At 37.9% G+C, this 16,752-nt stretch overlaps 1 protein-coding gene across 2 annotated transcripts in view; it reads right to left on the minus strand.

The window, feature by feature from the left end:
* The window catches only part of RSPO2 (R-spondin 2), a 149,075-nt gene that overhangs the window by 49,774 nt on the left and 82,549 nt on the right, over positions 1-16,752 (minus strand). For both annotated transcript variants that reach the window (XM_074352651.1, XM_074352650.1), the window contains exons 4-5: positions 6,596-6,739; positions 4,376-4,564 (exon numbers count right to left, since the gene is read on the minus strand). In XM_074352651.1, the coding sequence (XP_074208752.1) occupies positions 4,376-4,564; positions 6,596-6,739 (333 nt within the window). The remainder of the gene's footprint in view (positions 1-4,375; positions 4,565-6,595; positions 6,740-16,752) is intronic.

Here is a 16,752-nt window from a genome sequence, read left to right on the forward strand (position 1 = left end):
ACTAACTATCTCAAATGGGAGGATGTTGGGACGGGTTGGTGACAGCAGACTGTCATGTTTAAAAAATATATATTTGTTAAAAAAAAAAAAAAAAAGTAAAATGATGCACCAGGGTGGAGGGAGAAACAGTTTAAAGTCAACTACTTCGATGTTGGACAACCATGGCTTTGATTTTTAATATAAGGAACAAGGAAAAGGCACAGGAAAAAAAACTTGAGTTTCCTGGGCAAGGACTCTCGGTCCTACTCTTGGCTCTACCACTGATAACTTGCTCTGTTGCCATGGACCAGTCAGAGCCTCCTGGATCTCAGTTCCTTCCCCTTCCCTGACATGTAATGGGAGAATCAAGGATATTCACAAAACATAGCCATTGAGTCAATAGCTAAAAAAAAAAAAAAAAAAAAAACTCTCCCTTAGGTCTTCAAAAGATCTCCTTCATTCACATCTCTGTTAACTCTCTCAATTTCTCTGAACACCCCACATAAAATAATACACTCCCAGCCCAGTCTTTCACTAGCTCCGTATCTTACTTTATTTTTCTTCACACAGCTCCCATCTCCTCCTGAAGGGATGCACTCATGCACTTACTTCTTTATTGCCATGCTTCCCACTAGAAAAAGCTCTGTAAGGACTCTGAGCAACATCATGCCTAGACCAATGATTGGTTCACAGCACTGATCAATAAACACCAGATGAATAAATCAAAATTAGTTGTCATGGGACTTTATAGGTGGGACTGAGTATTTCAGGTTGGGACTATGTTGGCCAATCCTGTGAAAGACCATGGCCACCTCCAATCCCCTCAACCTGGTATATAAGCATCTTCTAAACCTCTGTTTGTCATTTAAATATGATAGTAGCATGTGTATATTTTTCTATTAATACATTGCCTAACGTATAACATAGTTGAGACCTGAAATCCCTTCCATTTTAAGCTGCAGGCTATATATTAACAGAATAAGCTGGTCCCAACAGGATGAATTCTATTAATTAGTGTGCTCAGGGTGGGAGGGAGCAGAGTGAAGATAGTTCTATCTGCTTTGAGTGTAGTCTTCATTTTTATTAGCCCATTTTTTGTTTCCTAAACTCGCTGTCAGTTTTTTTTCCTCTAGCTCACTGTCAGTCTTTCCCTTTGTTCCACGGTCTTTTATGATCCTCTCCTTCTTTCTCTATCCTCCTATTTTGGTAGCTAAACCATAGGTCACGTGTGGATTTTAGAAGAGTCTTGCTCAGTCTTTGAAGCTCACTGTCTGTGGAAAGGAAGGAGGAGGAAGGAAGAGGGTGAAAGCTGCCAGGTGTAAACGGCACAGTAAAGCTCCTGGAAAAGTCTTCAGTTCTTGGTGTGTAACCACACTCTCGGGCTTACAGTTCTCTTCCTCACCCTTCACCTGACGACCACAGAACTTACCCCATCTTTCAGCAATTAATCTTAAGGTCACTGGATTTTAGAACTAGACTGGATCTTAGAGATCACCTACTCCAATACCCTCAATTTACAATGAGGAAATAGAGGCCAAAAGAGGTTAAGTGACTTGCCAAGGGTCATGGAATTAATGAGTTGACAGGGTGCAGAGACCCAGATCTCCTGATCGCCAGACCAGGATCCTGAAGAATGAGGGTCAGAAAAGCCCAAGAAACTCTACAGATTATGTCACCAGAAATGAAAGAAAAGATAACTATTCAAAAAGAAAAGGTTGTAACTTCAAGTCATAAGTCAATCCATGACTTAAGATGTTTCCAAATATTCTCATACTTTTAAAAGCAAATAAGCACATGATAATTAAGGGAAAATAGACTAAAGCATGACACTGTTGTTTTTAACTCTTACCACTTGTTTTCTCATTTTTGATAGTTTTCAGTGTAGTATCTTCTGTATCTAGGACTATTCCATTTTGCTGACCTCTGACTTACGCCTCCCAGTAATCAAAAGCAGCCGATTTTAACGTGCCTGGGCTCTAGTGTGAAGGACGTGAAGGCTGCGTTTGTGTGCAATCAGGTTAAGACTGGCTCCAAGAGCAGAAGAGTCCATACATATGGTGAAAAGACCTGAAAAATGCCTGTATTCCCAACCTGATTGCGACTTGCATTTTGGCATGGTTTGTCAAAGCAGATCACCGAAATCAAGTCAAGATGTGAAATGGGATAAAGTGGTTTTCTTCTCCTTTCTTTCATTCATCACCGTGACCTACTGAAGAAAGAACTTTTTCCTCTCTCACCTGAGGCAAGGTGGGACACTCCACTGGAAGTTATGCCAATTTTTTTCAATTGGTGCTCAAGTTCCAAAATTAATTTTCTAGTTTTCATTTCCTACCTTTGTAAATAGAAGTTATTTTATTTTGGAGTCACTTTCCATTTCTGTCAAGAATTCGATTTTAGTTCCCTTTTTATAAAACATGAGACACATTCCAATATAACTTTGTAGACCCACTAACTTTAAAGGTTACTTAAAAATTGAATTTATTAAACTGAGTATGTAGATAATGGGGATTAGAACAATAGCTGGTCTAGCTTAATAAATAATATTTGGGAAAACCTCAACATAAATTAAATCAAAGTGCATTACTGATTCACTTGTCAAAAAGAATATTAGCAGATGATACATAAACACTTGTTTGACATAATTTTACTTGCTGACCAGATCAGGTTATATCTGTTAAGACAGTGTACTGTTGTTGGAAGCCTAGGAACAAAAATGCAGTAAACTTTGTCTAACAATCTAGCTGTTACCTACAAACTTCTCAAGCAAGACCTGGGGCTGGGTCAAAACAGTGTTGGAGGGGAGGGAAATGTGCTTTAAGCATGTTTGTTACAGGAGCATTTTCAGGTTAATTTTTGCTATTAATGTAAACCACAATTGGGGGACCACGTTGCTGGAAAAGGAGTGGTAGGGGGTGGTTATATAAACAATATACAACAAAGAAAGTCTTTATTTCCAATACCTGAATACATCAGGTTTGTTTTTAGGCACAAGGTTGCAGGTTAAACGCTCTCAGCTACCCAAGAAGTGGCTTATTGGTTTTGTAAGAAAATATTTTCTTATATTTTGACTGAAAAATACCCAGTTTAATGGAACAAAACCATCCTTGTTAGTGAAAAGCAGACCCAAAAAAACTTTGTTTCAGAGACTCCGCAAAGAAAAGCAAAACTAATTCAAGAGGAAAAGCTGCCTTCCTAACAGTAGCTTCTGAATCTGGATCTAATAGTTCTGCAAGGCCAACTGGAGTCTTCAAGTCTTAAAAGTTTTATCTTCCTCCATGGATCATAGACATTCTCTATGAGGCAGCATAATATGGATATAAATCCATTCTAAGCAGATATATATCCCCTCTCTGGGCTACAGGCACGAAGCTGAAAAGCTATGCCCCAACAGCAAGAACGAAGGCAGACGAAAGCTTTCTTTATTTCATAGGGCGATTTTCTAAATGCAACTTTTTTTTGCTTTTCTGTCTTGTGCATTAGAAAAATCCCAAGTTCATCTCTAAACTAAGTAACATCGCTAGCAGTAAAATAAGCAGCAATCCTGCTTTAAGAACCGCGGTGTCAGCGCAGAGAACTGCATGTCAACACCCTGGGCTTCAGCCAGCACCTTAGTTCCGTACATGTCTCTTCATTTGCAAGTGGGCCTAATCCTGTTATTACAGAGTCATTACTGCAAATCGACGCAATTACTACAAAGACACAAATAAACAGACACATACCAGTAGCTGTTTTCTACAAATTATTATCAAAACAAAAGAGAACCAGCTAATTGTGGTAACATTAAGACCATGTTTATTCCTCCCAGTGTTTGGGCAAGTTTATTTGAAGTTGTCATCTTCAACTAGTAACGATGCAGATGATTTTACAGAGTCCATAAACCTTTCTAATCTAAACTCTTCTCAACTGAAAATTGGCCGCTTCTCTTAGAGCAACATCTGCAAAGGCCTGATTTCCCAAGAACCGGCTTTTATGGTACATTAGCAAAAAAGAAAAAAGGAAAACCTGACACGCACACACATTTAGAAATCTCATTTTAAAAGCTCATTCGGACCTACGATGAAAAAGAATATGAAAACGAATATATGTATGTATATGTAGGACTGAACTATAATGCTGGACACCAGACACCGACACATTATAAACTGACTATACTTCAGTTTTTTTTAAAGTTCATCTGGAATGTTCATCTTCTAAATTATTTTCACATATGATGAAAATAAATGAAATATTCACTTTATATTCTTCACAATTGAAGCATTCATCTCTAAGGAATTACAATGTAGAATCTTACTTTCTCACCAATATTATCAGGTTTTCTTCATGGATAAATACTCTTTATCAGGAAGAGGAGAATTCAGAAAGCACCCAGCCCATGGAAGCGATTATCCCGACTCACCTCCTGGACAGTGCCTCATGGCCATCTTACATCTCCTGGATTCAGCGATGGTTGGACATGGTATCGTGTCTTTTGCTGGTTTTTTAACAATTTGCCGTGTTCTGGTTTCCAGACCCCACTTAAATCCACATGTGCGATTATTCCTGCTACAAGTTCCCCATTCGCTCCAATGACCAACCTCACATCCTTCTAATAAAGAAAATACAAACAAACACAGATAATAATTTAGCACACATTTCTCCACGGTCCTCAAATTTATACAGCAGCGTTTCTCCACTCCCCCACCAAAAATTAAGCTCTACAGCCCACAAAGTCCTGTATACACCTTTTAGGAACATAAATAACTTGAATTATGGAGTTATAGATAAAAGTAAACAACTGCCACAGAAGTAATTTAAAAACTATTATTTTCTATTTGTCTTAGTTCATTTTTTGAAGGGGTGCTAAAGACATTGAAATATAGAATCTTTAAAACACTCAGTGGCTATAACCTACAGTAAAAGATACTATTTTCATACCATGGCAGGAGAAAAAATCTTGCAGGTTAATTCTGCACACCCCCACTGAAATTCACAAGAGTGGTAGGTTTATTTTGGAAGTCAGTACTTGGTAAAAAGGATCGGGAGTGTGTTTTGCCTTTTCTGATTATCTCAGTTCTTTTAATGGGCATTTGGAAACCACAGTAGGTATTTCTTACCCCCTAAATTGATGCTATTATTTAAAAAGTAAACAAATACAGTCAGATATTTGAAAATGTATTTTTTTCCCTAGGTATGTAAAAGCTTTTAGCATCCTCTTTTGTAAGTTCATGTAGTGGAAAAGTAGGCTGCCCTTCAACACCTTGGGATGGGAGAAGGGGAGAGGGAATAAAAAGAAATATGCAAAGTTAAACTTCCTCATCAACTTCACCATTAAAAGCCCCATCACTAGCAGACGAGGACCCAGGCTCAGGGTCCACACACAATTAATATTTCCACATTACAGATCTCAACAGACATCACAGTGACTCAGCTTTTTCAAAGCTATTTAAGATTTTTATTCAGGGGAATGCATAGGACTATTGTTAATCTATTAATATTTAAGGGCTTCATGAGAATTTCCACTGGACATCTGTAATGAGTGTGGGTCTTGCCTCTCAAAAGCAAATTCAAAGACTTGAATATGCTCTTCTGGTGACTATTTTTCAGTAGGGTGCTGCCTATATGAACATATTAACTCACACATATTATAGGAATGTTTTAGTATATGTTTCTTCAAAAACCTCTCATTTTAGTGTGTTCTCTGCAAGCTTTCCAATATATGATTACAGACTACTTCAATATTTCTGCAGTAAAAATGTTCTCAATTTAGGTCTCCATTTTAAAGAGATAGAAAGTCTCATTTATAACATATTGCTCTGCTATACATCCTATCAGATATATAACGTCAAATAAAACTCACAGAGTGGGGACAGGGAGCAGGTGGGAGTGGTGAAGATGCCATTACACCTAAGATGATATTCAGGCATTTATTAAAACATAAGTACTGACAGATCTTTACCTTTAAATCAGTGGTATAAAAATACTGAAGTTTTTTTAAAAAACACTCAAAAAATATAAAATTTATAGAATGTGTATTCCTAATTATTATTCACCAACAGTATATATGTGTATATTAAATTATGCAGTCCCCATATATAAATTTAGTAGAAGTAAAACTGTTTTAATGTACTTTACAACATGCAGTCAATCATCAACAAAGTGAATTTGGCACAAAAAATCTCTTTCCAGGTTTGTTTTTTATTTTACGCTAAGCAAGAAACTCCATAATTAATACACATAACAAAAATGACAGACTAGTTAACTACATGGCACTGCTTGAAAATTTTTACTTCTAAAGAAAATGCTTCTTTAACAGTGACTAATAATTTATTAAGATAATTAAGAAATGGATGTATTACACAGATGATGAAAATATTATTCTCAGCATTTAAGTAATTTAACCTAACAGATGTACAACTAGCAAATTTTGTACCAAGATGTAATATATGATACTACCCAATTGCATGATGCCTAAAGAACTCAGAAAGCCAACAAAGAACTTCAGTAATTTTCAGTTCTAATTCATAACAAGAGAACCAATTTGTTTTTAGGATGAATATATCCAGCATGCTCCCCACTTCCAAGAAATAGATATTAAAATAAAAGTTGAAATTTGAAAGTTACACTAAAAACTACTCACCCACACATTCCATGGTTTCATCTAATGGTGCAAAACCATCTGGACATTCCTCAAAGCAACGGCCTCTATGCAAATAAAAGCCTACTTTGCACTTGGTACAAAAGTCTTTGCTAAAGCAAGAATCACAGTTTTCTATTCTGCATCCTAAAAAACAATTTTAAAGAGAAAAAGAAAATTTCAGTCAAACACTTACTGGTTTTGCAAATAAAACTTTCACAAACTCACCGGTTAGCTCCACTGGAATTCTAGCGGTCAGAGAAATATGTGTTCAACTCATTTGCTTCCTGATGCCATCTCATTCTAAATCGCTCCTACCTCTTCCAACAGCTCACCACATCAATAGGCTAAGACAAAATTCCAGCCCGGGGCCCTAGGCAGCATGAGACCCTTCAGAAAGTTTTGCAGCTCCAAATAGGATTAAAACAAAGGATTAAGAAGAAAGAGAAAATACTCCCTGGACAAATTACATTGCTGCTGGGACTGAACTCCATTCTGCTCTTCAACAGACCGACAATGAAAAACACAGTGGGAATACTCTAGTCAATGTCTTCTGTTCCAGAGCAGTAAATTAAAATTCTGTTTAGTGCATTTACTTGTATCAGAGGGTGTCTTGACTTGGAGGGGTAGTTTAGGTCATTTTCTTTTTTTTCCTTTTGAAAATCTATTGTGTCAAAACTTTATGCATTTCCATTTAGTCTTCATAGTAATTCTGCAAGGTGAGCAGTACTACCCCTATTTTGCAAATAAGGAACCTGAGACTAAGATTAAGCCAGAAGGCAGGTAGTGGCTGAGATGGCTCTGAAAGCCCCCCAGAATGGATTGCCTCCTCAATCAGTTTTCTTTTCTCTGTAATGCACTAGCTGAATTTTGTTGGGAACATATGGTGAAACAGAAGTGCTTTTGGGTCTGCTAGGTATGGGTTTGAATGCCAGCTCTGTCCTTACCAGCTCTGTGACTCACTGACTACAAGGCTATTATGAGGATTTGTAATAATATATGTAAATTGACTGGCTCGTAATAGGTAATCTGCAGAGAAACACAACAGTGGATTAGAAACACGTATTTTTCCACTAAACTGTACGCATTACAACAAGGTGTAAAAAGAAGCAATAATTTATAGGCTTGTATTCTAAATCAGATTCCTCTGTATGTCAGTAACATCTGGGCCAAGGGTAACTGGCTTGCACAGGTGAAAATAAATCTACCTGAAGTACTCTTCAAGGAGAAGGACGAAAAGGTTGGAAAAATTGGTTAATTGAAAGGTGAGGTTTTCAACAGATTACAGTTACATTACTTGTAACAGATTTAATTCATGGCAATTAACAGCACATAAAGCTCTATGAAAACTCCCTGGCAACACTTTTCTTCATTTAACAAGCCTCTGAGTGCCAGTACTGTAGTTGGTGCTTTAATGATTCAGAAAAGCTTTAAAATACAGTTTCTGCAACCAAAGAGATAGTAGAATAAAAAATGTAACCAAAACATGAAATCATGGGATATTAAAATTTTGACAGTTGCAAAAATAAAGGAAGAAAGCAGAATATAAACACTAAAAAATTGTTAAAATAGAGTACATTATAAATTACAGTTTCTAGACACATAAAACAAAAATGGCAACTCTTCGCCTTTCAATTTTGAGCCTAAATAGGTCTTCATGTATTAAATGACCACCATGAAGCAGCTAATTCAAATTCTAAAATGCTACTCAAATTTACAATTGGAAAACCAGCTATGTGTGGGTGAAAGTCTATGGTCAAATTACACTATTGCTCTTTTAGGGGAGCACGGTGGGCAGAGAAGAACGGTTTATCACCCCATAAAATGTTCATTTGCAGTCTTAAATGCTGCAACCTGTATTTTAATAAAATGGTGGTCTATAGCTGGTCAGTAGCTTCTTAATCATGGTCAAAATACAAGACCGTCATGTCCACAAATTGTTGGTTTTCTTGCTTACTTTTTTTTTTTTTAAAGCAAGCAGCCCTTCCTGTTAGCAGAATTATTTTCCAAGAAATAATGATAAACAACAGAACTAAAGGGTGAAGAGAACAAAGCATTTATATACATATTTTAAAAAGGACTATACACTTCCTAAATCAGCTGTTATCTACAAGATCTGATTTTTTTAAGTCCATGGCCTGCGCCAGTAAGCTTTTTGGCCAAAAAGTTACAGCAATAAGCATTTGGAAATAATTTTACAAGGTCCTTTCCTGATCTTTATGGTTACTTGTAGCTCTCTTTCCTCGTTTCACTCCACGCTCCTAGTACCCGTTCATAGAATGTGGAATTTCTGAAATGCCTATCATTCTCTCTGAAGTCCCCTAGGACTTCTTCAGACATAAATCTGGCTAAAAGAAAACTTAATTATTTGTCCTCAACCTTAAGTCCAATAAAAACCTGATGCATTCAAATTATAAAATACTACAACCATGAAAAAGCACAAGGTGAATTATAAGCAATGACTGAGAATAAGCTCTAAGCCCCATCATTAAATAAAAAAAGCAAGCTGCAGGGTAGAGTCTGATGCAATAAAACTGCATACACACGTAATGTGTGCGTATATGAAGCAGCTTAGAGAAGTTAATTTGGGGAGGTGGGTAGTGGAATTTTGAAATATTAAAAATTCTATTTCTGAGTCATAAGAGTCTTTTTAATCGTAATGTATTTATGTATTAAGAGTAAAACACTAAAAGATATTTTAATACACATTTGTGACCTACTTAAATTTACAGAAAATACGACTACATTGACATTCTAAAAAGAAAATTTTTAAGAGACAAGAATGAATCAAAGAATATTACCCCATCCCGATTCTTTTTTCAGATCTAGGTACATGAAAATTATACCCTTTATAAGACAACACTGACCCTGCCTTAGCCTTCAAAACAGTCATTTGACCACTTCTTGCCTATGTCCTCTGTTTTCATATGTTCAGTAGTACTTCCTAAAACATTAGGGAAAAAACAAGTATGTTTTAAATTCATTAAAGCATTTAAATAAAAGCTTTGATTGGCGCCAAGTTGTAACATCATCCTTAGCTGCGCCCACCTTCCTGGTCTCAGTCACTCTTTGCCACAACATAAAACCAACCCAGGCCAGCTACACACTTAGCAGCCTGAACTGACACAGCTCATTTCATCATCAGCACCTTTGAGCTGAAAGCTTTTCAAAGCTAGAAACTGCATACACCACCTGCTTGACATGCTTCAGCACCTGAAAACCTTTTCTTACCAGTTCCAGGTCCATCCACAACCCTGTCCTATTCAGCCACTTCTCGAACTCTTCCTCTTTGGAAAAACCACCACTTGTACAGCCTCGTAGTCCTAGACTTCCATCCCCCAGCCTGTAGCCACTCTCCATCAGCTTCTTAAGCTTGTTATCCTTACACAGTTTGGATTCACATCAACTTTATTAACTCGTTTTTCATAGAAAAATAAAACATTCTCATTACAAGTAAAAATTCAAAACAATGCGGAAGGTTTAAAGGAAAATACAGAAATATTCTTCCTTCCCTGAATGACACATCAGGTCTACTCCCCAGAAATAACCACTATATTAACAGGTCAGGAAAATCTTTATGTCAATTTTATAAATAAATGAGTTTTAAAGCACCAGTGGGATCATTCAATAGACTGAAACTTTACAAAACTTTATATTGTCTGAGAAAACAGGCATATCAAAGTTTATTAAACATGGATCTTTTCTATAAAAATCTGGGCTTTAGGTCCTTGTTCAGAAATACAAGACCCTACTTTATCCAACTTACATGCTTTTAAATTACTGTGCCTCCTCAAAAATGCAGTTCTACCAAAGGAGGACTGCCAGTGTTGGCTTAAGTAAAACTACTGTCCAAGTAAAACTATCCAAATGTAAACTGATGGGGCTGTCATTTGATGAGGGGGGCTTACTCTGAAACAGAGAAATGGGCTGAGTACCCGCCTTGGTCCTTCTGTGGTGCCTATACAGGCTCCATTACAACATTTCTGAAATTATATTCTAATTCAGTTCAACAGTTCATTCCAAACATTCTCCAAAAAATCAAGTATGTGCCAGGTATTGTACCATTTTATGAGAACATAAAATTATAATACCCATTTCATGTCCTAGAGGTGTGAAAGCCAAAGAGAAGGGCCATGAGGCACTTTCTGAGCATTGCAACATAACACATGTTGCAGGCATAGAAGCATGTGCTGGGTACATTAGAGGCAGAGAATACAGATCCGTTTCTCTTCTGCCATTACAACCTTCATCTATATTTATTTTTTTCTCAATCTCTGAATTCCTTGTTTCTAACACAGGGCCGGACACATGGTGGAGTTTTAGTGCTTGACAAGGGAACTAACATGAATGCCATTTAAAAACTCGATTCCTTTATATTTCAAAACTCATTTGAACACGTAACATAAGATTGCCTGCACATGCCCTGTAAATATCTTTCATACAAAAAGAATCCGCGGTTGCTGGTGAAGGACTACAAATCTTACTGGAGGAACAAACAGTCCAACACCTGAAAACAATTATAATACGAGAACGTACATATTGAAGTGTGGCAGATAACACGTGCTATGAAGCTGGAACCGCCACTGAGCAGGTTAGAGAGACGCCGGGGAGAGTGGAGTCCTGGGAGGGCAACTCCATCAGGAGTCGGTGGGGCTGGTTCACGTGGTACGGGACCGGCCCAGTGAAGAGGGGCTCGAATGAACTGGAGGTTCGATGGGGAGGATGGTTACTCAGGTTTAGACTGCTCTGGGTGGGCAGTTTCACCTCTTATTTTACTTAGTTTCAAAAAAGGTCAAATTTTAAATTATGTCTACTTTGTGTGGTTTTCAGTACTTCAGTAACATTCAAAGTTACTAAAGATGAAGCTCAGGTTCAGGGCTTGGTCTGACGAAGAGTGAGAGGCCCCCACAGACTCGAGCTCAAGACCAGCACGGTCTGGATGGTACCTGGTTGGTCCCCTCATTTCGACAGAGGAAAGCCCCGGGGGCCAGCATCATGAACACAGCTGGAGGCAGGGATGAGAAAGCAGAGTTCCTGCACTTCAGGACTGTCTGTTGCCAGGAAAGGCAGCTACACTGATGACTACACAGAGTGAGCTGGGGAGAGCATATTTTCAGGAAATTAAGCTTCCTGAAAGCAGGAAGGAAAAAAGCAGAGAGGCTCATACTCTTCGAGGTAAACGTCAGAAGAAAAGGAGTTAAGAACAATCAGAACCAACAGACTAGGTGGAGAAGAAGATGAACTGGGAGCAGAGAAAGAGCCACGTTCCCCGCTCTCCCCGCCCCAGCCCAGCCCCTCTTCCTGCGATGCCACTGCTCCCTCAGGGCCTTGGCACACCGAGAGGCTTTTATTCATCTCCCCAGCAAAATCTGGATGACTAAAACCATCTCTTATTTGAGTATCTCAGCATGACTAATCATATAAATGAAAAAATGAAAACTTTAAACTAAAAGCAAAAAAAAATCCAACCTTTGTTCAACCCAACTGTGAACATGTCATTCTCTGTAAGACAATCAATCATTGGAGAAAGAATCAGTGAGGTAGAGAGGCCCTCAGACATGCACTGAGCCATCTACGTCTGTTATTTCTTGGTCACAGGGCTGTGGGCTTCAGGCTCCTCAGCACATGGTGAAAACCTGACAGCTTGCTGTTCCCCAGCTGCCTGTCATGTCTCCCCCCAACACCTCCCTCCAGAGGGTGGCAGACACACCCACGGGGGCCCTTAGTCTTCAGGTTGTAGCTGCAATGCTCCAAGAGCATCTGGTCAACCCCTGCAAAACCCTAGAGGTTTCTCAGCTTAGTGTACTGAAATTTAAACAGAAATTCAAGAGACCGGTTATTCCAAGACACTTGAAATTAGACTTTAAGCAATTTTTTTCCACATGCAAAGTATTAGGCTGTGCAACTTAATATGAGGTTTCTTGAAATTGTTTAAATATTTTTAGGCTTCTCTAACAACTTCAAATACTACTGTTTAACATTCCTTCTCAAAACTTGCAATGGTTTATAAATATCCCTAAATAAAACTTTTAAGCTTTATGTTACCCAAATCATGCCCTTCTGATGTGTACTATTGCAGTAATCCCATTAGAAGAATAGGAATTGATGAAAACTATGACCTAAAATCTAAAATTACATTTTTTTCCTAGTTACACACAGCTCATTAGAAGCTTCATTATACTTCACCCTAAAGAAAATGAAGGACAGATTTAAAGGTTTCAAGATTCAGTGTTACATACTTATAACTGAACTATTTGAGTGACGGTGCAGAAAAACTAGCATTAATCTCACAAAATTAACAGAAGATCCAGGGAAGAAGTCTGGGTAAAACCCACCTGAAGGGATTTAAGGCAAGATTGCCTTTATTAGTTAGGGGAGTTAGCGAAGAGTGAAATTCAGCTCTGTCAAGGGCAGAGCAGGATTTAGAACAAGAGCCAAAGGCAGGAAATAAGAACTGTGTTGAGAATATAGTGGCGTTTCAAATAGTACAGCGGTTAGCAGACTGAAGTTAGAATCTTGGCTCACTTACCGTTGTGTGACTCTGAACAAGTCAGGAAAGCTCTCTGTGCCTCAGTACCCTCATCTTTAAAAAAGAGGAAACGTCAGACCCTATCTCACAGAATAGTTGAGAGGAGTCAGGTTTAACAGAGGCAAAGATCCTAGCACGTTATCTGCTGTATAATTAGCGAACACAGAATGTGAGCTATTATGAGTGTGAAAATTTGCCACATCTGATAGTCCAAGATGGTGGGTGGAAGGTCAAATAAGATATCAGGACATTGTATGTGTACATGTATATATAATTAGTAAGTTTCAATTATGTATCATATGCAGTCATATAATAAATTTTAATTATATACATATGTGTATGTGTATATATATATTACTCAAATGAAATGCATTATCCAAGGACCACTATCGATAGTAAACATAGTAGCTTTACCCTTGTTTAGGTCACACACCTAAACAAACAAAATACAATCATTTGTTGCGTACCTATGTGGAAAGTCATCTACTTCAGACATTCAGAATTAGGATTTAGGAAAACTGAGATCTAAATGTAATTTTGAATTTAGCGGGGGGAGTACCATATCCTCTCTGTGCCCTACTCCTTCACCATCACATAGGAAGGGAAAATCTCCGGCTGACCTGTATCATAGCATTGTTCAGAGTATCAAATTAAAGATGAGAACAAGAAGAAAAGGTTAAAAAGCACCACATAAAACTTGGATCACTCCCTAGAGCCAAATAAGCCTAACCTCCAACAGGTACCGCTTCAAGCATGCAGTGCGCCTTCCTACGCACTGTAAAGATGTGCAATGTGTGAAACGCACTAAAGAAGGCCTGTCATGGCCATTGAGTCAATGACCGCAGGGTTAGTAAAAATCCTGGTCTGGCAGTAATTTTAAACCCCAAATTGCTATTAGGTAGGATGAATGAATTCCATCCAGAACTGCATACATTGTTTTTCAGGTAACTATAGAAATCTGTTTTATATGCCAAAAGTGCCCTTTATTTCAAATTTGGAGGATATATATGCCATCAAAAATAACTGTTTTCTCCTGATTTTTTTTTAACTCAAAGTGTTACAATGGTTCATTAAAAAAAAAAAAAAACCCTCAGACTTGTAAAATACGTTGCTGGTAGCTTCACGGTAACATTTGACTATGTAGAAATTACATCTTACCACCCACACAAAGAAATCTGAAGACACATTGAGGCTTGTGTAAAATCATGTGGTCATATAATAAGGTACTATAAAAATGTTGGCTTCATTTCTCATATATTCTAGTGATGGATATTTGAAATCATTATCAAAACAACTGAAATTACGTTTGCTGGGAATACAAAGCTAGGTGTTCAAAGGGCTTTTTTTTTCTGCATTTAAAGGGGGTGAGAGAGAAGAACAATTACCTCATTATAAAGTAGGAAAGGAATGTGACAGCAATGAAAAAGTTTTAAAAATTATAAAGCAAATTAATATCTCATCAGATTTTAAATTCCTGCCAGTAGCTGATGGCTCATCTTGGTTACTTGTTACGCATTTCCTTTTCTGGTAACTTGTCGTTCTTTCAACATTAAGGTGGAACCAAAGCAGACTAATAAACTTCAGACCTGAGACTTAGTTGAATTTTTCCAAATGTTGGAAAATGTGGATCTCTCCACCCGTCTAAATGGAAAAGCATATGTAAGCTAATATATGCCTTGCCCTCCACTCAAACTCCATCCAAGGAAAACAAGGAGAATCTCTTAATCCCTTCACACTGCAAATAGGCTAGAGAAGGACACAGCAAACTTGTCCTGTAAAAGACCAGAGAGGGAGTATTCTGGGCTCTGTGAGCCATGTGGTCTCTGTCTAAACTCAACTCTGTTGTAGAACAAACTCAGACACAGACAATACATAGGTGATTAAGTGGGACTGTTTTCCAGTAAAAATTTCCAAGCCCTGAAATTTAGTTATCTTTCCTGTGTGTCATAAAATATTATTCTTCTTTTGACTTTTTCTAACCAATTAAAAATCTGGAAGTTATTCTTTCTCAAGGGTCCTACCAAAAAGGTGACAAGCCAGATCTTGCCCATGGTTATAGTTTGCTGACTACGATACCTAGAGAATGATTGAAATCCATTGGGCACACTGGAGGGAAAAGGAAAAAAAGAAAAGGATTTTGTTAAAACGCCAAATGGTAGCATTTAAGCTTAGGAAGGCATAGTACTGTCTTATATACACCATCCAGCTGTGCACCTAAGGCAAAGCTCAAATGAATACGAGGATGCTGCAATTTAGTTATTTCAACACAGGGACAATGTTACTTCAATGTTTCCCCCACTATATTGATAAATCAAGAAGGATGACTTTATTGGTTAGCAATAGGTCAAAATTCCACCCTATTTTAATAAACTTTTAAATTGATTATGGCATTGACTTGTCAGTGAAGGGGTTGATTGAAGAGGGAAAAAAAGAGTAATTTTACAAAAACAATGTTTTTGGCTAACACCTGCACAATGTTTACAGCCAGTTCTATGGTCTGATGATGTCTTTACCCAGCCCTGTTTGTGAAGGTGGCCTTGTCATGTCTGCCCACCTCGTCTGATGATAAAAGTAGCTACAGTCTTCGCTGTGCCCTGTATTGGCAGCCAAGCCTCAGGCTCATCAGTGGGCTTCTCAGAACCTCTGTCACCTGCTTTGTAAACAGGGATAACACTATCTTCCTCATAGGACTGCCAGGAACAGATGAAAGAATATACATGAAACACTTTTAAAAACTAAAGTGCAAAACAGCTGCCTTACTTACACAAAGGGAAACAGAGTGCAAGGTAGCATTTGCCTTTAACAGAACGATGCTTTCAAATTTGGGTCTATCCTGAAATAATAGGCTTTTTGAAGAGAGATACCAAATCCACAAGAAAATTCAATGTAAGCTTGAAAAAGTAAGAGCAGACTTTTAAATATCAGAGCAGACTTTAAACTTTCCAAATATCAGTATCCTAATTAAAAATTTAAAAATATTTTATAAGTAGTATGGAAAATCACATAGCCATGTTTACCACAGAGAAAATATCCATCCTAGCTCTTAGGACAGCTATTTGAGATAATCGGTCATCCAGATCAAATAGGATTAAAGAGTACACTTTGCGTTTTCTCTAGAGGGTTACCCAATACAATTAAAGCAGGGTCTGTCTTGCAACACTGTCATGCCATAGCACATCCAACACCTGCAGCATGAAGGTGAATAACCATTACTGATGGTGTTAATAATCACCCCGATCTGGCCTACATCTTAAATCCTTGGAGATTTAGGCATTCTGGTGCTCCAGATTACAATGATCAAACTAAGATGACTCTAGTACAGTCACACAAAGACCTCTGTGACTTTCAAACACACAAGTTAATCATGTCATTTCTTGCTTTAAAATCTTTCAAGGGCTTCCCTTCACTTCCAGAATCAGTTCAAAGCCCTGATTTTAAAACACATGATCCTTCTTGCCAGACATACCCATCTGCTACCTTTTACCCTAGCCGTGCTGAAGTTTCCTCAGAACTCCCCATAACCTCCCAGCACCCAGAAACCCATGACAAAAATTCTTCTCACACAGTCGTTAATAACTACGTTCACCATAATCCCCCACTACATGGAGAGCCCGTGAAGAAAACAGAGCAC

This window comes from Camelus bactrianus, chromosome 25 (assembly GCF_048773025.1).
Source record: "Camelus bactrianus isolate YW-2024 breed Bactrian camel chromosome 25, ASM4877302v1, whole genome shotgun sequence".
Taxonomy (NCBI): domain Eukaryota; kingdom Metazoa; phylum Chordata; class Mammalia; order Artiodactyla; family Camelidae; genus Camelus; species Camelus bactrianus.